This window comes from Poromitra crassiceps (assembly GCF_964638095.1).
Source record: "Poromitra crassiceps genome assembly, chromosome: 14".
Classification (NCBI taxonomy): domain Eukaryota; kingdom Metazoa; phylum Chordata; class Actinopteri; order Beryciformes; family Melamphaidae; genus Poromitra; species Poromitra crassiceps.
This window is the reverse complement of record NC_139633.1, coordinates 9,493,521-9,518,811: the sequence shown is the minus strand read 5'-3', so window position 1 is coordinate 9,518,811 and position 25,291 is coordinate 9,493,521. Positions and strand designations below refer to the sequence as shown.

Sequence of the window (25,291 nt, the reverse complement as noted above, 5' to 3'; positions counted from 1 at the left end):
TATATCGTGCATCCCTAGTTATTGGATTTATACAATGGCTGTGAACCTTGAATCAGATTGCTTGATTTGAGAGAGCCGTTTTATAAAAAGCAGATATAAAGCAGGGGTGTCAAACTCATTTTAGTTCACGCGCCACATCATGTGACCCAATCTGGTCTCAAGTGGGCCGACAAACACAATCAATAAATGACAAAACCTCCACATTTATAAACCAAAACCATCATATCTGCTGTTTCACCTTTGTTTGAAAAATGCTTTCACCAGATGAAAGAAAAGGCTTCCACTCTTCAGCCTTTTGTCTGATCCCTTCTCTCTCTCCCCTCTTCATCCCCCTTTCCTTCCTTCTTTGCCCCCGATCCTCCTCCTCTAGTGTCTCTAGCTGAGATGTAATTCTGCTCTCCTCCTCTAGGTGTCTCTAGCTGAGATGTAATTCTGCTCTCCTCCTCTAGGTGTCTCTAGCTGAGATGTAATTCTGCTCTCCTCCTCTAGGTGTCTCTAGCTGAGATGTCCAGACTGGGTGTCCAGAGGGGGCTCGACCCCGGCTACAGACCAACCACAGACCACCAGCACAGACACTCCTGCTGCTGATAAACTACACAAACATCTATAGACGCACGCACGCATAAGTACACACACACACACACACACACACACACACACACACCTATACCTATACCTATAGACGCTCACACACACACACCTATACCTATAGATGCTCACACACACACCTATACCTATAGATGCTCACACACACACACACACACACACACACACACACTAATTGCTTGAGAGACGGAGCTTCTTGACCTGACCAATCTACGGGCAACGTCAGACCAACTGATCATGAACCAACCGAGGATCTCAGTGTGAAGAGGAGAGAAACTGCTGTAGCTCCAAGAAGGAAGGAGAAGTGTGTGTGTGTGTGTGTGTGTGTGTGTGTGTGTGTGTGTGTGTGTGTGTGCATGTGCGTGTGTGTGTGTGTTGGTAAATCACAGAAGAAGAAACCAAAACTTCTTAGACTACAAGCTGAGAACAAGCAAGCCTGCAAGACGAGAGGGAGCCATAAACTTAAGAGTCTCCAAAGACGGAGCCAGCGTCCATTTCTCCCTCCTTTCATCCTTCTCTCCCTCCCTCCTTTCATCCATTCTTCCCTCCCTCCTTTCATCCCTCCATCCATCTGCGGGTTGGTGGTAGTGCTGCAGGCGATGCTGGCCATGGTGACCTAGCGTAAATGGCTATTCCTCGGCACAGCTCAGCGCCAGTATCTGCTGCTCAGGCCTCCTCCTCCTCCTCTCCCCCCTCCTTATCCATTTTTCCTCCTTCCCTGCTCACCGCCGCCGCTGGCCGCCAGGCCCCGCCCCCCCCTCTCCAACACCATGGTAGGCGCAGGCCTGGGGGTGTTGAAGCTAACGCGTGGTGTTCGCCAGCTGGAGCTTCACCGCCTCATCCTGGCACTGATCATCTTCTGCCTGCTGTCCATGGCCTTCCTGGCTTACTACGTCTCCAACAGCCCCAAGATCAAGGAGGCCCCTCCGCTGCCCTTCAGCGACTGCGGCGGAGGAGGAGGGCTGTCGCCGGGGCTTAGCACCGGGGACACCGGAGGAGGGCAAGGAGGCCAGCGGGCGCCCCTCTTCCTGCCCCCGCGCCAGGGACGTTTACAGCAGGTCAAGGCCATGGACAACTCCCGGACGGAGCCTGTGGTGCTGGTGTTTGTGGAGAGCATCTACTCCCAGCTGGGCCAGGAGATTGTGGCCATATTAGAGTCGAGCCGCTTCCGCTACCGGACAGAGATTGCCCCCGGTAAAGGCGATATGCCCACATTGACAGAGCGTAACCGCGGCCGCTACACGTTGGTCATCTATGAAAACGTGTTGAAATATGTCAACCTGGACGCTTGGAACCGCGACTTGCTGGACAAGTACTGTGCCGAGTATGGCGTCGGTGTCATCGGATTCTTCAAAGCGAATGAAAACTCTCTTCTCAGCGCCCAGCTTAAAGGCTTCCCGCTCTTTCTGCACTCACACTTGGGACTCAAGGACTACCGAATCAACCCCAACGCTCCTCTGCTCTACGTCACCAGGCCCAACCAGGTGGAGCAGGGCCCTCTACCCGGGGACGACTGGACCGTTTTTCAGTCCAACCACTCCACCTATGAGCCGGTGCTCCTGGCCAGTACCAAGTCCTCTGAGGTGCTGGCCCACCTTGGCCCCAGCCCCCTGCGGGCACTCCATGCCACGGTGGTCCAGGACTTGGGACTTCACGATGGCATCCAGAGAGTTCTGTTTGGGAACAACCTCAACTACTGGCTCCACAAGCTAGTGTTCATGGATGCCATTGCCTACTTGACAGGGAAGAGACTGTGTCTTTCCCTGGAGCGCCACCTCCTGGTGGATGTGGATGATATCTTCGTTGGCAAGGAGGGAACTCGCATGAAGGTGTCGGACGTGGAGGTGGGTGTGGCATAGCTCCATATGAGGTCGTAAATGATCACATGCTTCTTGTAAACAGTGAGTCACCTAATCATGTTTTTGATTGATTGATTGATTGATTGATTGATTGATTGATTGATTGATTAATTGATTGATTTTAGATTTCAGCCATTACTGGTGTAATGCTAAACACGGACATGAACTCATGTCGATGCTAAAGCATGACAAGTTACACATACATGTTAATGTGTGCATTGATTTCATTCATGTGTGCATTGATTTCATTCATGTGTGCATTGGCCTCCCTGTCCTCTTATTCTTTATTCTGTCTTAACCGCCCCTTTGTCTTACGTCAATATTATGTCACATTAGTTTGTTCATCTCTTACCAGAAACACATCATTAACTATAACACAAAGTGAGCATGTTAAGAAGCCACTCACACACACACACACACACACACACACACACACACACACACACACACACACACACACACACACACACACACACACACACACACACACACACGTGGAGGCAGATTGATTTCCAATACACTTTTCATGAAGGTGTGATGGGGGGCAGCTCGCATTTATTAACATGAATGAATCTCATTAGACACATCAATCATTGCTTTCTTGGGTCGTTAGCTTAGCCATTAATCTGCCACTGTGGAATATGTAATCAACCTAATTGCTTGTGCCCGCCTCATTATAGGCACAAAAGTAAACGACGACAACAGGACATTATATTATGCTTTCTTTCTTCAATCTCTTCAAAATTAGGATCATGCATGATGATCGAGACCATTCATTATGCTGTTGTCAGTTCAGTTCAATTCAGACCACTATAGACGGTTTTCACGGAATGGTCAGTCCTGCACTTGAATGTTTTTTTTTCTTTTATGTCCATAGCAAACACTGCAACAGGAAGTGAGCGGGGGTTCAATTTAGAATGTTTTTGTTGTCAAGATAAAACCGTCTATATGAAAAACTAGCATTAGCACTTAGCACAGATTATTATCGTAGACATGCCATGATTGGGACCACTATATGAAAAACTAGCATTATCACTTAGCACAGATTATTATCATTATGTTTATTCATGTATTCATGGTTTATTCATGCTGCAGTTAAAGGTCTGACTAACATGTTGATTTACACCTCGGACAGGAAGACGCCTGCATCACTTAGCAGGGAAACAACAAGTGTACAGAGCATAGCAACAACAGCATTGTATCATCAGTGAAATAGATCTATGGATTTGGAGATGCCAGTTTCTCTCTTCTCCATGCTGCCAAAAGCGCAGGAGGCACCTTTTGTCTTGATTATCAAGCACTGTGTTCTCGAACACGTTTAGCTTCAGCTCAGTTTGACATGTGGATTGTATCTGAACACGTTTCAAATGTCATTTCCACCCACGTGTGTTGGTCCAGTGCTGTTAGTCAATAGAGGGGCAGCTGGTCTAGCAGAGAGACACTTTGAGCTGTGGAGGTGGTGAGAGAGAGACACAGAAGGTGAAGAGCAGGCAGGGAAAGAGAGACACAGAAGGTGATAAAGCCCCAGGAGGCTGTGATAAAGCCCCAGGGGGCAATTATGAAAATTGGGGCATTTTCAGGGCATTTTGAACATGATTGGATCACAGTTCTGTGAATACAGTAGTGTTTCGAAGAGAGAACCAGTCTTGAACTGAGAAGACTAAAATCTGCACTTTGTTTTTAAATTTCAGTATTTTCACATACTATCAAAGCTTCCAGATGTCGATGACATTACTTTAGTTGATCATGTCGATCTGTTTAGAGATCTGTTTAGAGATCTGTTTAGAGATCTGTTTAGAGATCTGTTTAGAGATCGCTGAAATGTGTCCAATGCATCTGCCTTGAGATTAGCTGGTGCTGCTTAATGATGCCCACTATAACTGTTGAACAGATGTAGTTTGATCCAGTGGGGCCTCCGTACTCTTCTACAGTCATAAAGCGAAAAATTAACCCTGCTTTTGTGTAAAACAACACAGTGCAAGTTTTGGTGTAAAAATAAAATTGCAGCCTATTCGCATCCCAGCCCTATCAGACATTTGTCAAACTTCTGTTAACAATTTGGATGTGTGCTTTTCTGCAAGCTTCCACAGACAGATTGTTCCAGTGAATATTCCTTGACGATCTGTCGTCAAAGTCAAAGTGACAGTTGAGGCACTTTAATGACGTTCAGATCTGCATCTCTTTCCTTCACAGGCCTTACTCAACACTCAAAACAAGCTGCGAACGTTGGTCCCTAATTTCACCTTCAACCTGGGCTTTTCTGGGAAGTTCTACCATACAGGTATGGACTTTTTTTTTTTTACCTTTATACAGGGGGAGTCTCATTGAGAGCAATGCTCTCTTTTTCTCTTTTCTGCTCCTTCCCCACCTCCTCCCTCTCCCTGCTCTCTCCTCCCCCACATTTCCCATTCCCTCCCCACCTCCTCCCTCTCCCTGCTCTCTCCTCCCCCACATCCCCTCGTTCTCCCTCCCCCTCCCCTCTCCTGCTCTCTCCTCTTTCCCCCTTCCCCTGCTCCTTCCCCACCTCCTCTACTCCCCAGCATTTCCCATTCCTTCCCCACCCCATCACTTTCCTGCTCTCTCCTCTCTCACATTCCCCCTGCTCTCCCTCCCTTCTCCTGCTCTCTCCTCTGCTCTATCCTATATTTCTATATTTTCTATATTTCTCTATCAATTGTTCAATGTGTTATCTTTATTCTGTAATTTGCTACTGTTGTGTCAGCTAGAATTAGCTAGATATATTTTCTGTGAAGCCCTCTGGGACATGCTTGTGAATTAGGGCTATATAAATAAACTTGACTTGACTTGGATTTTGCCTTCACATCTGCGTGGAGGAAAGGTGATAGACGAGGGCCATCATCTCTACCTTCTCCCATTCTCTCACACACTTGTTCAGTCATACACTCTTGCGTGCGCGTGTGTGTGTGTGTGTGTGTGTGTGTGTGTGTGTGTGTGTGTGTGTGTGTGTGTGTGTGTGTTCAGGGACTGACGAGGAGGACCGTGGAGATGACATGCTGCTGCGGCACAGGAAGGACTTCTGGTGGTTCCCTCACATGTGGAGCCACATGCAGCCTCATCTCTTCCACAATGTCAGCGTCCTGGCCGAGCAGATGAGGCTCAACATGCTCTTCGCTCAGGTTAGCATCAATGCACTGGCCACTAGTGGAGGGAGTGTGTAGCTACATGGCGTGCCAAAAGACTATGACTGTTGGCAGTACCAAGGTTAATATCGTTCACGAAAACTAACGAAAGAACACAAACTAGGTGTGAAAACACATGTTCATTAACTGGAATAAAAACAAAAACAAGGCTTCACACACACACACACACACACACACACACACACACACACACACACACACACACACACACACACACACACACACACACAACTAGCTGAAACTGTATTGTGTGTTTACAAAACAAAATAAACTAAAGTTATAGAGAAAATGTCTTTAGTTTGTGTCCAGTTGAATTGTTCTTGTTAATGATGCAAACACACTGACTGAAACACATCTTTTCTAGTTGTCTTTTGTGGATGCTTGTTCATCTGTCCTAAGTGAAGACATTTTATGAGTTTTTATTACACAATTCTTTTTGTGACCTTTTTGATTCTCGCCCCTGACAAATACCCCATATTACTGACTAAAACTAACACTGAAGCTTATAAAAACCAAACTAAAACTAAGCATTTTTCAAAAACTAAACTAGCAACCCCCGCTTTAAAAACTAATTAAAACTAAACTTGAAATTGAAAATAAAAAGTTGAAATGGAATAAAATGTAATCTAATCAAACTATAATAACCTTGGTACCTGCATGGCTTGTCGAAGGAGTGTGTCATGACTACATCAAGTTCATCTTTATTGTCATAATTAAATACAATTAAATTCTTGTCCTCTGAGCTGCCTCTGCCTAAACACACGAGGACATGGTCACAAAAGACCGACAAAAAAAGACGCTGTAAACCTACATAACTTTGTAGGCTACACAACACAGCAGTGCCGATATTATTAGACAACAACAGCACGACTCATGAGTTACTCAACATTACTAACGTTAACGTTACCACTTGTTGCTTCGGGACCCTAACCCGGGACTGAAGACGCCATTACTGATCCATGAAGTGAAACAGAATGTGATGTCCTGTGATCAGGATGGTTTTAACCAGGTTAGATGTTGTAGGAAGCTGCTACAGTAGATGTCCTAGTTTAGCCTGGGTAAACCCAGCCTCCACGTGACCTGCTCTCAGACCTGCTCTCAGTCACTACACCTTGTGACTGTAAGCAGGGTAAGCCTGAGAGCAGGTCACTGGGGGCTGGGTTTACCCAGGCTAGTCCTAGTTGGTCTTTGTTTTGGAGATGGGAACTAAAGGTTCAGGACTGATCTGTACGCCAGTGTCAGAAAGTAGAGTTTTGTTACCCCCTAGTGGCACTTTTAGCACTTGGCTTTTTTTTGTGTGGCTTTTTTTCAGGAAAGAATGAGTCATTTGCATGTCACATTTCTGCCATATTGGGTTTATGATCTCTAATGGAGGCGGAGCTATAGCTCAAAAAGGACCAATGCTGATTTGATATATGGAAGAGAAATAAAGCCATACCTCTGATTGGGTTAGGGTAACCCTAACCTCTGATTGGGTTAGGGTAACCCTAACCTCTGATTGCCTTGTTTTCCTCAACTTCAATTGAATTATGCACTCTTTTTTTTTCAGCATGTTCATATTTTTATGTATTTTTTTCTTCTATACTTATTCACATTTTTATGTAATGCTCACCTTTGTATTTATCTTGTCATGCACTTTGAAGCCCTGTTCTCATATGTCCTCGTCAATATAATATAATATATTAGTATATAATATATAGTATTATAATATATAATTTTGGTCAGTTTCATTCTTTCTCCTCTCCTCTCTTTCCCTCTCTTCAGGAGCATGGCATCCCTACAGATATGGGCTATGCCGTGGCCCCCCACCACTCAGGGGTTTATCCCGTTCACAGCCAGCTGTATGATGCCTGGAAGTCAGTGTGGGGCATCAGGGTGACCAGCACAGAGGAGTACCCGCACCTCCGGCCCGCTAGGTACCGCCGAGGCTTCATCCACAGCGGCATCCAGGTGAGCCCGGTCTCCATGACTCATATATCATATCCTATCATATATCATGTCATATATCATATCATATGCTGCTCTCTGGTTGCTGTGGGACCCTTTTTGCGTTGTGGTGTGTTGTTTGTCTTGCTGGTAATTCCTGTACATATAACAACAAATGTATATGTATTGTATAATATTGAAGTGTGCCTTTTATTACTTTTCAAACTAGTAATAATGTTACTAATCTTAATCTGAGTGTTTACGGTGATACCCATCCGTGTTTCATGTCTGTCTCTTTTATGTTTTATGTTCAGAGGACCGCAATGGAAATAAGCCTTTGGGCTTTATTGTGTTTTTATCCTTGGTGATTGTGTGTTTTTGTATTTGTGCCCTGTTTTGTTGACATCACCAAATAAAGGCAATCAATCAGTCAATCAATCACTATATCCTATCATATCATATCATAAGCTCATATATCATATCAGTCAACCATCACTCAATGTGATTTCTGATCAGAAATAAAGACAAAGGAAATAAGAAAGAAAGAAAGGACAGGGAGAGCCAGAGGCCAAAAACATTGTACATTCAATCAACCCTACCCCTACATTCAATCAGCCCTAACCCAATCAACCCTACCCCTACATTCAATCAGCCCTAACCCAATCAACCCTAACCCTACATTCAATCAGCCCTAACCCAATCAACCCTAACCCTACATTCAATCAGCCCTAACCCAATCAACCCTACCCCTACATTCAATCAACCCTAACCCAATCAACCCTAATCCTACATTCAATCAGCCCTAACCCAATCAACCCTAACCCTACATTCAATCAGCCCTAACCCAATCAACCCTACCCCTACATTCAATCAGCCCTAACCCAATCAACCCTACCCCTACATTCAATCAACCCTAACCCAATCAACCCTACCCCTACATTCAATCAACCCTAACCCAATCAACCCTAACCCTACATTCAATCAACCCTAACCCAATCAACCCTACCCCTACATTCAATCAACCCTAACCCAATCAACCCTAACCCTACATTCAATCAACCCTAACCCAATCAACCCTACCCCTACATTCAATCAACCCTAACCCAATCAACCCTACCCCTACATTCAATCAACCCTAACCCAATCAACCCTACCCCTACATTCAATCAACCCTAACCCAATCAACCCTAACCCTACATTCAATCAACCCTAACCCAATCAACCCTAACCCTACATTCAATCAGGTATCACTAAACGTTTGACGGGCAGTGTATATTAATCCTGACAGCAATGCACCTCAATCCTCTTAGCACCAGTTTCCTGTTTCCCGTCCGGTTTATTTACCTGGCAGGACCAGGGCCCAGTTGCACAAAGCACCTTAGGTTAAGATTTCCCTCAGGGTCCGAGTTAAGGTGTCCATAAAATCGAATCGGCTGCACAAAACACCCTTAAATCTTGTGCTTATGTTTTCCTTCAACCATCAAGCCATGCATATAGTTGCACATGCCTCGATGTACTAGTAACGTGGGTAGTAAAGTGTAGTAACGTGGGTAGTAAAGTGTAGTAACGTGGGTAGTAAAGTGTAGTAACGTGGGTAGTAAAGTGTAGTAACGTGGGTAGTAAAGTGTAGTAACGTGGGTAGTAAAGTGTAGTAACGTGGGTAGTAAAGTGTAGTCGGAATCAGAACGTAACGTGGGTAGGTGTTGTTTTAGGGAGACTCTCGTCTCTCGGTCTTGTGTGCTGTGTTTGCCAGCCTGATATAAGGAGAGCCATTTCATATCCCACCATTCTTCAGTTAGATGGAGGAGAAGCCTTTAAGTGTTAAGCTCAATGAAATGAGTTGAAGTGACTTATTAAGCTCAATGAAAGCACCATCTGGAGAGTGAAGCTCTGTTCTTCAGTGTTTAATGACTAATGCAATGTTTTGATAGGAACCATGTCCACATCCTCAGGCTTCTGTACATCTTCTGTTGCAGACCTCTTTAGATGTTGTGATCACAGTGAAGCCAGCAGGGACTGAAGGGAGTTCATTCTCTACCTCCACTTGCTTCTTTCTTTTCTCATTCTTTTTCATTGCTTTTGAAACCGATGCAGTGTAGAGCATTGGACATAATAGGTTGTAGGGCTGTTGAAACGAATTTCAGTATTCGTATATTATTCGATTTGCATAAATATGAATACAACTCGATTATTATTATTTTTGGAACAAATATAATATATATTTATTTATTTATTTATATTTTGTATGGCGAATCTCGTCTCGCTCTCGCCTTGGCCAACCAGCATGTGAAAACAAATCCTTTTGTCACGTGATGTAGGGCTGGGCAATATAATCGATACGGCAATATATCACAATATTTTATTTCCCGATACTGTATCGTTACTTGGACGCCAAGTATCGCGATATAAAAAAAAATAATAATAATAATAAAAAAAATAAAAAAAATTGCACACCATGCCATGCCCGCAATATATCGTGATACAATCGTATCGTGACCCATGTATCGTGATACGTATCGTATCGTGAGATCCTTGCCAATACCCAGCCCTAATGTGATGAAGTTTTAAAGTTTTCTGAGTCTGGATCTGCAGTGCATTAAAGATGCTTAGAACACGGCTCTCTCGAATACTCGATTCTGATTGGTCAATCAACAATATTCACCGGTCATTATTTCTCGACAACCGACCGCTGCTCTGCCACACCTGGATTAATCAGTTGATAAGAGCATTTTGTCTGCAGACACTACTAATTAGGCCAACCAGTTGCAGCTGTGGTGTCTTGTGTGCCAATTACGAATGAAACCACTTTGTGTTGAAAACGCTATTAACACATTCAGTGCCAGCGACGCCATATGGCGTCATTAGAAATTTACCGTACAGTGCCAGCGACGCCAAATGGCGTCATAACTCGATTTTTTTTTTTTGACGGGGGGGTGTCGATCTATGCCTCTTACATCGCCTCTTACAATATTCAGAGGTATTGAATGTGTCTAACCTATTTTACAGAACCCTTAGGTGGCGACAGCGCTCTCCAGATGAGAGAACGTGGAGTGAAACACACAGAAGAAGTCATTGGGGGGAAGGAAATCGCATCGCATCCGTCCGTATGCAGCGGCTTCATTGAAGCAACGTTTAGCTGTGCCCCTGCAGCAGCCAATCTGCTATCACAATTGAGCACCTCGATGTCCGCTGCAACAGCCTCCGTGTCCGCTGCAACACATGATCAGCCGTGGATTTGTTATTATTCTCAACTCGAAGCATGGGAGCTGGTACACGCGGCTGTAAAAAAGCAGGATCTAGCTGACTTTTTCAGTGCTGAGCACAGGCAGAGAAAACGAGAAAACAGCAGAGCAGAGAGATACTCCTCCCACAACGGGGGGGGGGGGGGGAGGAGGAGGGGGGAAGGTGGGCACGCAGAGCCAAGTACACAACACAGACCCAGACAGCAGGACAGGGTTGGCAAACGCAAGCCAGAATATCCGATGCCCACCAGCAGCAAAAGATCAGCAAGAAGCTGCAACCAGCAGCGCATGCAGGCGCCAGCGCTGCTGGTTTCAGCTAAAAATATTATTCTTCCAAACAAAATTCCCTTGCCTTCACTGTTTTATTGAAGGAAATTATTTTTGAGGTGTGACTACATCAGAAAATTAGCTTCAGAGTCAGTGATGTGCTTGAAATGTTTAATTTCACAAAAGGCTCATTATCTCAGCTCGTAGAAAAAAAGCTCTGTTTTTCGTTCGATCAAGCTATCTTCTCCGGCTCATAACTAAAGAACGGAAAATGGGATCAATAAACTTTTTTTTGCAGGTGATAGAAGAGAGTCTCATCGTTATTTGTGCGTGTTCAGTGTTTACATAGTAATTATTAAAGAAATTATATGACTGTTTTAAAATGCATTGCGGCCTATGTGGCACAGCAAGCAACCTTTTGCCCAAGGGCCGTGGCACTGAAAGTGTTAAAAAATCTATTTGAATAATTATTTTTGTAAGATTATTGAATGATTTAGTTGTAGGCCGTGTTCTAAGCGGGATAATGTATACTGAGCCGGTGATTACTGGAAATAATGACCTTCAGGTGAATGATTAAGCCCTCCGCTGCGCGTCGGGCTCAATCTCACCTGTCGGTCATTATTTCCACAGTAATCACCGGCTCAGCATACATTATCCCTTACTTCTCTCCCCTCTTTCTCCCTTCACACGTGCTCGGTTTACTTGGTCAAACCATGCGATTCAACTATATTTAGAATCAGGAGAGACATAACATTTCATTTCACCCAGACTGGGGAGGGGGGGGGGGTGTATCAGTTTAATTTTTACATTTTTATGAATAAAAAAATAATTACAAATTGAATAAAAGTCTAATATTAAAATAATAAAGGCAAGTGCTTGTTGCAAGGGCCTGGAGATGGACTTCATTGAAAACTGTCTTTGTTCTGTTGGTGCATCCATTACTTTTGATTATTTCTACTATGGATTTACAATGTTTTCTGCTGTTTGTCTAACTGTAACTTTTATTTGTGTTTTTGCAGCTTTCTTGGCCAGGTCTCTTGGAAATAAGATTCCTAATCTCAATTAAAGTGACTAATTATGTAATTGTGTGTTGCAGGTGTTGCCCAGGCAGACATGTGGTCTGTTCACCCATACAATCTTCTACAATGAATACCCAGGAGGCTCCAAGGAACTGGACAAGAGCATCAGAGGAGGAGAACTCTTCCTCACCGTCCTTCTCAATCCTGTATGAAATTGAAATGCACGCGCCCCCACACACACACACACACACAGATTTCTCTCTTTATCTATGCATCGCTCACTCACAGCTCACAGACAGGAAGTTGTATAACCATTACTCCCAGCTCACAGACAGGAAGTTGTATAACCATCACTCACAGCTCACAGACAGGGAATTGTATAACCATCACTCACAGCTCACAGACAGGAAATTGTATAACCATAGCTTAGTTGCTGTGATTATGACAGTGGTTCTTGGAAGGGAAACTGTTTCAGTGAATTGTGCTTTAGGTTAGCAGACATCGAGCCCATTTCTTACTCTTCACGCCCATCATTCACAGATGCTAATAGTGTATTTTGATTCTGAATTTGGATTTTAGTTGTAAAATCTCACATTGTGACTTAAAAATGGGATTTGCATGGGGTTTAACGGCCATTTGTAACCATGACTTTTTGATTGTGAAGTACTTTGTGATGTTTGAATCCCCAGATCAGTATCTTCATGACCCACCTGTCCAACTATGGGAATGACCGTCTGGGCCTGTACACCTTTGAGTCTTTAGTGAAGTTTGTTCAGTGTTGGACCAACCTGAGGCTGCAGACTCTGCCGCCCGTCCAGCTAGCTGAGAAATACTTCCAGATCTTCCCTGAGGAGAGAGACCCCCTCTGGCAGGTCGGCATGTTGCTTTAGTTATAAAACCTTGACAGCTCTTTTTTTTTTGCTATACATTTGAGAGATTAATGAATTGTATTTAAAAAAAATCTGTTTTAAACCACCTTTGGCATATCAAGGAACAGATGTTTTTTCTTTAATTTTATATTTTTAAATGTGTTCAGGAGGATGAGTTTTCTCTTGAGTTCATACCATAGGAAATTAGCAAATCAAACTTACATGGCAAGCAATGAAGCTTGTAAAAAAAACTTGATAGCGAAGCTTATTCAAAACTAAGGGCTGGTTTTATTGTTGTGGTTATCAATTGTTTTTATTTTCAATGATAATTGAAAATTAAGTGTCTAAAAATACCCCCCCCCCCCCAGAACCCTTGTCATGACAAGAGACACAAAGATATCTGGTCTAAAGAGAAGACCTGTGACCGACTGCCCAAATTTCTGGTCATCGGGCCACAGAAAACAGGTAAGAGCCTTTTTCTCTTTCTCTACACATCTCTTGTCTGTGCTGTAAAGGCACTACATCTATTTCTCTACACATCTCTTGTCTGTGCTGTAAAGGCACTACATCTATTTCTCTACACATCTCTTGTCTGTGCTGTAAAGGCACTACGGCTCTTTCTCTACACATCTCTTGTCTGTGCTGTAAAGGCACTACATCTCTTTCTCTACACATCTCTTGTCTGTGCTGTAAAGGCACTACAGCTCTTTCTCTACACATCTCTTGTCTGTGCTGTAAAGGCATTACATCTCTTTCTCTACACATCTCTTGTCTGTGCTGTAAAGGCATTACATCTCTTTCTCTACACATCTCTTGTCTGTGCTGTAAAGGCACTACAGCTCTTTCTCTACACATCTCTTGTCTGTGCTGTAAAGGCATTACATCTCTTTCTCTACACATCTCTTGTCTGTGCTGTAAAGGCACTACAGCTCTTTCTCTACACATCTCTTGTCTGTGCTGTAAAGGCACTACAGCTCTTTCTCTACACATCTCTTGTCTGTGCTGTAAAGCCACTACATCTCTTTCTCTACACATCTCTTGTCTGTGCTGTAAAGCCACTACATCTCTTTCTCTACACATCTCTTGTCTGTGCTGTAAAGGCACTACATCTCTTTCTCTACACATCTCTTGTCTGTGCTGTAAAGGCATTACATCTCTTTCTCTACACATCTCTTGTCTGTGCTGTAAAGGCATTACATCTCTTTCTCTACACATCTCTTGTCTGTGCTGTAAAGGCATTACATCTCTTTCTCTACACATCTCTTGTCTGTGCTGTAAAGGCACTACAGCTCTTTCTCTACACATCTCTTGTCTGTGCTGTAAAGCCACTACATCTCTTTCTCTACACATCTCTTGTCTGTGCTGTAAAGCCACTACATCTCTTTCTCTACACATCTCTTGTCTGTGCTGTAAAGGCACTACATCTCTTTCTCTACACATCTCTTGTCTGTGCTGTAAAGGCACTACAGCTCTTTCTCTACACATCTCTTGTATGTGCTGTAAAGGCATTACATCTCTTTCTCTACACATCTCTTGTCTGTGCTGTAAAGGCATTACATCTCTTTCTCTACACATCTCTTGTATGTGCTGTAAAGGCACTACAGCTCTTTCTCTACACATATCTTGTCTGTGCTGTAAAGGCACTACATCTCTTTCTCTACACATCTCTTGTCTGTGCTGTAAAGGCACTACATCTCTTTCTCTACACATCTCTTGAAAACTGGATGGATGATAGTCTCTGCTCAACAGTGAGCCATATGAGACATGTATGCATGTCAGCTATGCTAGACCTAGGGGAACACCCAAGGACCAGCCTAGCTGCCTTGTTTTGTGCAACTTGTAACTTATCAAGAAGACCTTTAGCTGCAGATGACCACACCACAGAGCAGTAGTCCAGATGACACAAAACTAATGAGGAGACAATCTGGCGAAGTGCCGATGATGTAACAAATGATGCACATTTCCTAGTGATGGCAACAGCTCTTCCCATTTTCGCGACCACCTTATTGATGTGATCTGACCATGACAATGTGCAGTCGAGCCAAAGTCCTAGAGGTTTTACTGTTTTTACTTGCTTTATAATTTGACCATCTATCAGTATATTGATTTTAGGATTCTGTGATAATCTATAATTAGAGCCAAAAATTATGCACATAGTTTTTGATATGTTGTTGAGTATAAGTTTATTTCCCTTTATCCAGTTGAATATAATGTTTAGCTCGCTAGACAGAACCTGGTTAACTTCAGTGCATGAGGGTGCCGCATAATAAAGAGTAGAGTCGTCTGCATACATTGTTAAATTTGCATTTTTGATGCCATATGGCATATCATTTGTAAAAATAGAGAAGAGGAGAGGGCCAAGACAACTTCCCTGCGGTACCCCGCAGTTCAGGGCTCTACTGCTAGATAGCGCCCCATTGAAATACACTCGCTGCGAGTTTGGACGTTAAAATGTCATGGTCGATCACGTCAAAAGCGGCGCTGAAGTCAAGTAAAACAGAACCTACAAGCTTACAGCTGTCGATAGAGGTGAGCCAACTATCACACATTTGAGTAATGGCTGTACAGGTAGAAAGACCAGGCTTATACGCGTGTTGAAACATAGTAGACAAGTTGTTGGCAGAGAAGTAATCTTGTATTTGCTCATAAACAATCTTCTCTAACAGTTTGCTTAATACAGGTAGTATGCTAATGGGCCTGCTGTTCGGACCACAAAAGGTTGCTTTTGTGTCTTTGGGAAGAGGAATTATCTTACCTTCCTTCCACAAATCTGGACATACACCACTGATGAGACATCTATTAAAAATATGACAAATAGGATAAGAGACATGTGCAGCTGAAATTCTTAACAATTTGCTGTCGAGCTGGTCCGTTCCAGCAGCCCCACCAACAGGCAAAGAGCTCAACAACATCTCCACTTTCTCTACATTGACCTGGTGAAAATCAAAAGTACAAGTCTTATCTTTCATAATGTGTTTCTTTATAAGTGCTTCAGAGTTAGACTTGACAGTGACTGTCCATGTTTTCTCTTAGTTTGGAGACCTTGTTGACAAAATATTCATTAAAATAATTGGCGATTTGAAGTGGCTTAGTCAAGTAGATTCCATCCGATTCAACAAAGGAAGTGCGGACAGTCTTCTTCCCCATAATTTCATTCAGTACACACCACAATTTTTTGCTGTAATTGCCACATTCAGAGATTCTCTGCTTATAGTAAGCTCTCTTATTCACTTTGTTCATTTTAGTTACCTGATTTCTTAATGTACAATAGAGCTTTCTGTCAGCAGGAGAACCAGATAAAGCAGCAATCTGTTTGGCCTCGTCCCTTTGAGACATCAAGTTCTTCATTGGGATGTCTATCCAAGGTGCACTTTTGGCCTTAACTGTAAATTTCTTTAAAGGTGCATGATAATTAACAATTTTCATAAAATAATCCATGAATAAATTTAGAGAGATTTCTGCATTATCAATCGCACATACATTATCCCATTTAGTATTCTTGAGGTCGTTAAGAAAATTGTCTTCATTGAATTTCCCTGTATGATCTCGAAATTATAACCTTGGGACAGGCCCTAGGTAGTTTGGTACTCCTCGAAACAGCTACAAAATTATGGTCACTGAAGCCAACTGGGATCGACAGATTTGGAGCACATATTAGGAGTGTTGGTGTAAATATGATCAATACATATTGATCATATGTATTGATCTGTGCTGTAAAGCCACTACAGCTCTTTCTCTACACATCTCTTTCTCTACACATCTCTTTCTCAATATGTATTTCTTGTCTGTGCTGTAAAGGCACTACAGCTCTCCATTCATTCCTGAGCCTCCACCCAGCCATCACCAGCTCCTTCCCCAGCCCCATCACCTTTGAGGAGATCCAGTTCTTCAGTGGGCCCAACTATGACAATGGAATTGACTGGTAAGCACCGCACCATTTCAGTTATCCTATAGACAATCAGTTGGAGAATCTGGGAGAGGGCTGGTGTTATATAGTCAATATACAGTACAGTATATAGTAGTATCTATGATGTCCTGGATGATGATGATGATGGGTTTTGCAATACCGTGGATATGTGATCAATTAAAATATAAAATAAGGAATTTATCCTAGCGACTTTTTCTGGCCGTGGCGAAAAGTGTTAATGTGCTGAATCTCAAAGCATTACACTGCCTTCAGAAAGTATTCAACTCCCTTGGCTTTTTCTACATTTTGCAGACTCACGTTGGTATGGGTTAAATTGTCAATGATCTACACACAATAGTCCATAATGTCAAATTTGATTTATTTGTTAATTTTATTTTGTGTGGTTTATTTTCGACTTTAATAATGACTTGCTGTGTTCAGTGTTGAGCATTGGTATATTAAGTATTAGGCAGAGGAATCACTTGAAAATAGCTGCTCTTAGCTCTCCATACAACGTGACTGCTCTTAGCTCTCCATACAACGTGACTGCTCTTAGCTCTCCATGCAACCTGACCTGACTGGTCGAAAATCCCCAAATCCCTATAGTATAGTACACTGGATGCTGTAATTGCTGCCATAGGTCCTTCCACTAAGTATTAACTCAGGACATTCAATTATTTTGTTATTGTTTAGCAAATTTATTTATTTAGTTATTTATTTAGTTATTTCGTTATTTATTTATTTATCTTGAAATCTTGAAAAATGAACTTTTGATGTGAAAAAGTGTGAAAAACTAAATAAATTAAGAGTTTTGTGATTTATTTTGCATACATTATTAAATAGGTGCACTGCATACCCAGGTATTTGAACTAAAAGAAAATAAAAGTCATTTTTGGGTTCAGCTCGACTTTAACAAAAAAATAATTTGAATCCATTTAAATTTCATCGCAACACCAAAAAATGTGGAAAGTTAAGTACTTCCATTAAGTACTTTCTGAAGGCACTGTTATAAAACAATCCAATTGGACTGACAAAACATCCTATTTTTAAGCTAGCCCACAGTCACACAAATTGCAAACTGAGTGACAGTGATGCAAAATACATATTAAAAAATGACTACAGTAGATAACTAATCATCACAAATTATCAAATGTTTTAATGAGTCAATGGGGCCAACACACTTATTAATTGTATTTATTTATATACTGTATGTATTTCTTTCTGCCCAATCAGGGGCCCCTGATCGCTCTGGGCCCCTAGGGTACAGCCTATGTCAACCAGTGCGTTAATCCACGTCTGGTGCTTCCACCTCACCAATGCTAAAGAATCGTGTCTGATGGTTTCTGTTCATGTCCCATCCCCTCATAAGGTAACTACTACTTTACATCATCTTTCCTCTTCCTCAGGTACATGGACTTCTTTCCATTCCCCTCCAACGTCAGTACAGACTTCATGTTTGAGAAGAGTGCAAACTACTTTGACACAGAGGTCGCCCCTAAGAGAGCTGCTGCCCTGCTGCCCAGAGCCAAGATCCTGGCAGTGCTCATTAACCCATCCGACAGGGCCTACTCCTGGTATCAGGTGAGAGACCATTCACACTGTGTCTACTCCTGGTATCAGGTGAGAGACCATTCACACTGTGTGGAAGGAAAGAGCATACAGGTATCAGGCTGTGTGTGATCTCAAAATGGTGTCTTTCATCTCACAGGTCAAAACATCCCCCCCCCCCCCCCCCCCCCCCCCCCCCCCATTGCAAGCTTACCTATTCTACATTGCCTAGTAACATCACCAACCTTAGGCCCTTGAAGCATAGAGCAGCTATATAGCAACGACAGAATCCCAAGCAACCTGCACATAAGAACATAGATGATGCCGAGAGAAACATCATTATGTAGAGAGAGATGGGCCCACGGTTGTCGCTGTCTGGCCGCAGAAACGAGGGCAGTGCTCGCGTTCACAGCCAGGAGGCAGTGCTCGCGTTCACAGAGAGGGGACAGTGCTCGCATTCACAGAGAGGGGGCAGTGCTCACGTTCACAGCCAGGAGAGGCAGTGCTCGCGTTCACAGAGAGGATGCAGTGCTCGCGTTCACAGCCAGGAGAGGCAGTGCTCGCGTTCACAGAGAGGATGCAGTGCTCGCGTTCACAGCCAGGAGGCAGTGCTTGCGTTCACAGCCAGGATGCAGTGCTCACGTTCACAGAGAGGATGCAGTGCTCACGTTCACAGAGAGGATGCAGTGCTCGCGTTCACAGCCAGGATGCAGTGCTCACGTTCACAGAGAGGATGCAGTGCTCGCGTTCACAGCCAGGAGAGGCAGTGCTTGCGTTCACAGAGAGGAGGCAGTGCTCGCGTTCATAGCCAGGAGGCAGTGCTTGCGTTCACAGCCAGGATGCAGTGCTCACGTTCACAGAGAGGATGCAGTGCTTGCGTTCACAGCCAGGAGGCAGTGCTTGCGTTCACAGAGAGGATGCAGTGCTCGCGTTCATAGCCAGGAGGCAGTGCTCACGTTCACAGCCATGTTGTCTTTTATCTTGTATGTTTTTATGTCTTGAGGACTACGGATGCAAATTAGCTTTTAGCTAAATCCGACATATTTACTGTTATCATATAGATGACTCTGTATAGGTAACTGTTCATCAATGTGTACTGTCCTGACCAAATAAACAAATAAAATAAAGTAAAGTAAATCCAGGAAGAAACCACATCAGAGATGGGACTTTGGCCAGCACTAATGACCGTAAGAGTTAGGGCAGCATCTGTGTCCACTTACACACACAGCCGTGCATTGTTCAGATTTAGTGGAAACGTCCCTGCCAAGAATGAATGAAAATGTATTTCGAACGTTAGAAAAAATGAAATATACATGTACACATATATACATATAATAAAATAAAATAAGAAATAAAAACAGACAAAAAAACTAAATAACTAATAAAATGGTCATGTCCGATAAGGAGTAGGAGGAAGCAGATGCTGAATCAAACTCAGGTCCCAATTGATCCATTAGTCTGCAGTCTAACTTCCTGCGGCCCGGGAGATCCACAAAGTGGTGAACAAAGCGATCAAGAGTCTCTATATACTCTATATATATATATATACCGGTATATATATATATATATATATATATATATATATATATATATACATATATAAAAACATGATAAGGCTCTGTGTCCACCAAAGACCTATGAAAAAATTGATGGCACTGTTCTGTCATTAATTCCAATGGAAAAGTAGCTCTTTCAGCGCCTATGACCCAAAACAGGTACCTGACTTCTTCTTAGCACTGCGCCGTGAACACTGAACCTGTCCTCGAGTTGAAACTATTTAAACTTTTTGGAAGCACACGGCTCGTCACTGTCACTTCAGAGTTCTACCAATGAGGATGAAGCAGGGGTGGAAACCGAGAACCGGCATCCTGCTTAATAGCTAGCGTCAGCTAGGCTAAACTTTAGCATAGCAACAACACCAGGGGTCGTGTTCTCAGAGCTCCCCGCTCCACTACTCACCTGATCAGCAGCAAGGCTTCAAGCGCTCAACAGGTCGGTTGGTGAACACGCCCCCTTAGGCTCCCATTGGCCTATAGAAGATAATTATATCCACTGGACGGACACACAGCTGTTACTCATGAATCCACTCTGATGTTCATCTCAGTGGAACGACTATGTGGCTTTAACGAGCATCATCATGAATGATGCCCGCTTGCTTGATGTGATCCACCAGCATGTCATTGATGGATTTTCTTCTCATGGTTGTTTCTGTGTGGGTTGATCTCCACAGCACCAGAGGGCTCACCAGGACCCTGCAGCCCTCAACAGCAGTTTCCATGCAGTGGTGACGGCCGGCCCCGCGGCCCCCAGGGACCTGCAGACCCTCCAGAAACGCTGCCTTAAACCTGGAGCCTACGCCACTCACCTGGAGCGCTGGCTGCAACATTACCAACCCAGCCAGGTAACACATGGTGTACATTCAGCCAGCCAGGTAACACATTCATTATGGTTGAAAATAGCCTCAAACCGCCTGCTTTGGTTTCATACTGAATAGGTTTCAAATTAGAACGCTGCTATTGTCCAAATGCTTATGGAGGTGTGTGTGTGTGTGTGTGTGTGTGTGTGTGTGTGTGTGTGTGTGTGTGTGTGTGTGTGTGTGTGTGTGTGTGTGTGTGTGTGCGTGTGCGTGTGTCTAGTTGCACATTGTGGATGGGGCCCTGCTGCGCACCAACCCAGCACTTGCGATGGAAGGAATCCAGAGGTTCCTGAGCATCACCCCTATCTTCAACTACACCCAGGCCCTGACGTCAGTCACACACACGCGCACACACACGCGCACACACACACACACGCGCACACACACACACACACACACACACACACACACACACACACACACACACACACACACACAGAGTATGAAGAGCAGTTGTACCTAATGGTCCAGAATGTCACACACCACACCCGGAGCCGAGTGCACCAGCTGGGCGTAAAAACGTAGGTCTTAACTGTTACGCCGGTCTTAGCTACGCCCGACATTGTGATTTGAATTTACACTGAGTGCACCAAGCCTGACTTCCCATGGTCGTAGCTGCGCCCCGTCTTTAGGCTGCAGACGTGCGCGTTCACATGAAAACGTGCTTGTTGCCAAGCAACACACTTCTCTCAGACGAGCTCGAGACAGCTGACAGACAGCTTCAACTCAGCTCAAACTTATAGAGTTGTATTCAAAGCATAGAAACGTTCTCCCAGCTCAATTTAACAGCGCCAACACAAACAAACAGAAACAAGATGCATGGAATTTGTTCACAAGTGCAATCAGTACTGAATGCGATGACGGACCGCACACTGCAGGCAATTGACGAAGTCGGGAAGAAATGGAAAGATCTGCTGACGCATCAGCTTTTAAAAACAAGCGGAGGTCCTGCGCCCAAAACGTCCATTTACAGCACATATCGATCGATATTTTTGGAGAAGATTCCCCCGCATCACAGAACGGCATTGACAGCACAGAGCTGTCAGTCCCGACAGCGCAGATCAAGATGAGACAGCTGTCAGTGAGTAGCCTACGCCTTGGGTGTAACCTTTATGCCTGCTCCATACCAAACGTAAAAGTTACACCCAGGCGCAACGCATACAGGGCTTAAGACTACATGGTGCACTAGTCATAAAATTAAGTTAGTCATAACTTTGAGTTCTACGTCGGACATAGCGTTACACCTAGGCGTACGCCCAGCTGGTGCACTCGGCTCCTGGACTGTAAAGTGAAGCAAGCTAAATTAAGGTTGTTCTTGTGAATCATTTACATTTAGATCTATACTGTGTGCATGGCTGCAGTGTGTGTAAATTTGTGTTTGTGTGTGTGTGTGTGTGTGTGTTGTCTCCAGGTATGACGACAGCAAAGGTTTCTGGTGTCAGCGAGTGGAAGGAGGTCGAGCCAAATGTCTGGGGAAAAGTAAAGGCAGGAAATACCCAGAGATGAGCCCTGAGGTACACCTACAGCTCACATTGCCATGGCTTCATTCAATTATTGACTGGCTGAAACTTTGTAGCGCCTAATGCATGAGCTAATGTCAAGATGAGAAGAAGACTGCTCGGACTGAGTTTTATCACTACCTTACACTAGTCCCGCTTGCCAGAACGTGTAGCAACGAGCTAGCGTCAATGTTGTTTCACAGGGAGAGGAAAGGAAATCCATAAATGGTCAGAGACGGTCTGAGCCAATGACAGAGCTTGCAGGGAGCGGGAAGGGATTTTCTTCCACTGCCGACTGAAAGTGAAATGTTCTATGGTCTCCCCCGATTATAGCGTTAGCTGAACCGTTTGGTTCGACGAAGTAAAACTATTTTATAAGCATTTTACGAAATGTCTATGGGGAAATAAATGGCGGATGAAAATCTCTGGTACAGTGCTATAGCAGCAAGTGACGTTCCACTTTGCCTCTCTATGGCATAAACTCACAAATATAGGGAGTAATAAAGAGCTCTAAATTAGACGTCTTGTATAATTATTCTGTAGACTTGATATATAACTATATTTCATAATACAATTGCATAAGTGTCATAAGTGATGATTGAGAGGGATGACTTTTGTATGAGTCAGTCTATAATTTTTGGGGGGTTTTGTTACCCCCCCTGAAAATGCGGCATAGTGTGCCTTTAAGTTTGGGGTTTTTCACTTAAACTTTTGAATGAAGCCTCCCTTGATTGTAGTTTTTCCTCGTGTGTGTGTGTGTGTGTGTGTGTGTGTGTGTAGTCGCGTGCGTTTCTGGCAGAGCATTACCATGAACACAACATGGAGCTGCTGCGTCTGCTGAACCGTCTGGGCCAATCACTGCCCTCCTGGCTCCGCCAAGAACTTCAGAGCGGCAGCTGGAGCTGAGGCCACGCCCACAATCAGGACAGACGAACCCCAGACAGGCAGAGACGAGCCAGGACGCCGGTCTGTAGCCGGGCTGGAACATGGCTCTGGACTAGACTGGACCGGACCAGCCTGATCTGGAATCAACAGGACCACACTACAAAATTCTAGCGGTTATCATCAATGTTGCCATGCCTTTCCAATTAGCAGGTACGGCAATCCCGGTGGTAAAAGGCACAATGTCAGACTCGCTTATCTGAAAGTGTCGGTCAGCAGAGGGCGGGGCCACTTCCTCCTTTCCCCCAATGGCCAGTCCCTACAAAAGAGGAGGATCTCAATGGACACTCCCTCCTCCTATAGTAGGATTTGACATTGTTGTAAACCTCTTGGGTCAACCCAATGGTGTGTGTGCGTGTCCTTCAGTAGACATCTTCTTCATCCTGGATCCAGAGGATTGGATGAGAAACAGTTTTGGGACATTAACAAAGAGTTGGAGTGTCTTCATGTTGAGGTAACTCCTACTTTTAGGCAACTGACCTCACAGGATATCCTGTGGATGTGGAACACATGACTGAACATGGGACTCATGTGCACAAACACAGAAAGAAACATTTCAAAAGAACAATGATTGTAAAACATGCATTTTAAAATGTTGTATATTTTGGGTGGCAGGTGAAGGTGGGAAATGTAACAGAATAGACAGCAGACTAAACCAGACAGTCTAGCGCAGGGTTTCTGTCTCCCTCCTCCATCTTTTTTTTCCTCCAGGGTTCCCCACTAGCCTGGGTAAACCCAGCCTCCACGTCACCTCCATGTGCTATCAGTCACAAAGACGTTACAGGCATAGTCTGTGATGTCACATGTGTTATCAGTCACGTTGTAGGCTGGCTTCACCCAGGCTAGGTTCCCACACCTTCAACATCAAATTCAAGGACTTTCAAGGCCCAATTACCCAAATTCAAGGACCCAACACAGCATCGTTTGAGACATGGATCAAGGTTCATTACTGTTACAAGAACAAAAGGAAAAGTGCGCACATCCACTCGGAGCTGCAGGTGCAGGACAACAATGGCAGTAACAAGTATCAAAAGAAGTGAAGTCCGCACACTGCATCCACTTAACTCACAGTCTATTTGTTATGATGACGTTTCGGTCATGAGACCTTCATCAACGTCATTATAACAAATAAACTGAGTGAAGTGGATGCAGTGTGCGGACTTCACTTCTTTTGATACTTGTTACTGTTACAACACTGATCGTCTTTTTAAAATTAGAACTATTAGAAGCCCACACACAATTAAAGGGAGAGGCTTGAATGTGTTAGTTGCAATTGCAAATGACAGAAATCCACCGACTGCAACGCTGATTAGAAAGAATATTTTGTTTTCACTTGTCGAGAGCTGGAGGCGGAAATTTGACTCGTAATTCTCTATGCAGGGATAAACCCTCAATTCCAAGCACTTAGGGTTTTTCAAAAAACGTTTACTGGCTTGATTTTTATTTCTCAAATTCACAAACTTTCAAGGATTTCAAGGACCCGTGGGAACCCTGTTTCTCTTTTATAGATTCATTGCTACAGTTACATTACATTACAATTAGATTACATTACAGTTAACGGTCTAACAGTGCTGCGTTCTCTTTTGATGCCTTTTTGCCTCACAACAGTTTTCTTTCTGTTGAGGGTCAAATTGGTGACATTTTGATCTAAGCTAACATCAATGACAGGTCCGTCTCTCAGTGGTTTAACAGCATCATTCCCTCAGACAAGGGGGTCGTAGGCAGAGGGGGGGAAGCCTGTTAAGTCTCAAATACATGTCTCTAAAAAGGACATGGACACGCATCCATACACACTTTCTCCCGCACTCCCTCAGCCGAAGACATATAGGATGGGGTATTGGGGTAACCCCCCCAGTCCAAGAGGAAAACACAAGATGAGAATGAATGGAACATTACGGAGAGGAATAATCAGAAACTGCTGTCTAGTTTCCTGTTTATTTTGTATAAACCTAGAAAAGACCAATACTGTATCATCTCTAATAAACACATAGAGGTTGGAAATAATGGACGCCTTGTCTTATTTAACTTTA

At 43.8% G+C, this 25,291-nt stretch overlaps 1 protein-coding gene across 1 annotated transcript; it reads left to right on the top strand.

The window, feature by feature from the left end:
- Positions 1 to 651: 651 nt before the first annotated feature.
- On the top strand, positions 652 to 25,236 carry ndst2a (N-deacetylase/N-sulfotransferase (heparan glucosaminyl) 2a). Its single transcript, XM_083651050.1, has 13 exons — positions 652 to 2,450; positions 4,659 to 4,746; positions 5,448 to 5,602; positions 7,391 to 7,576; positions 12,158 to 12,286; positions 12,770 to 12,952; positions 13,318 to 13,414; positions 16,748 to 16,871; positions 18,263 to 18,437; positions 20,635 to 20,805; positions 21,041 to 21,150; positions 22,232 to 22,334; positions 23,100 to 25,236. Exons 1-13 carry the CDS (start codon positions 1,377 to 1,379, stop codon positions 23,223 to 23,225), a joined length of 2,721 nt encoding a protein of 906 aa, XP_083507176.1. The 5' UTR covers positions 652 to 1,376; the 3' UTR covers positions 23,226 to 25,236.
- The last annotated feature ends 55 nt before the right edge of the window (positions 25,237 to 25,291 follow it).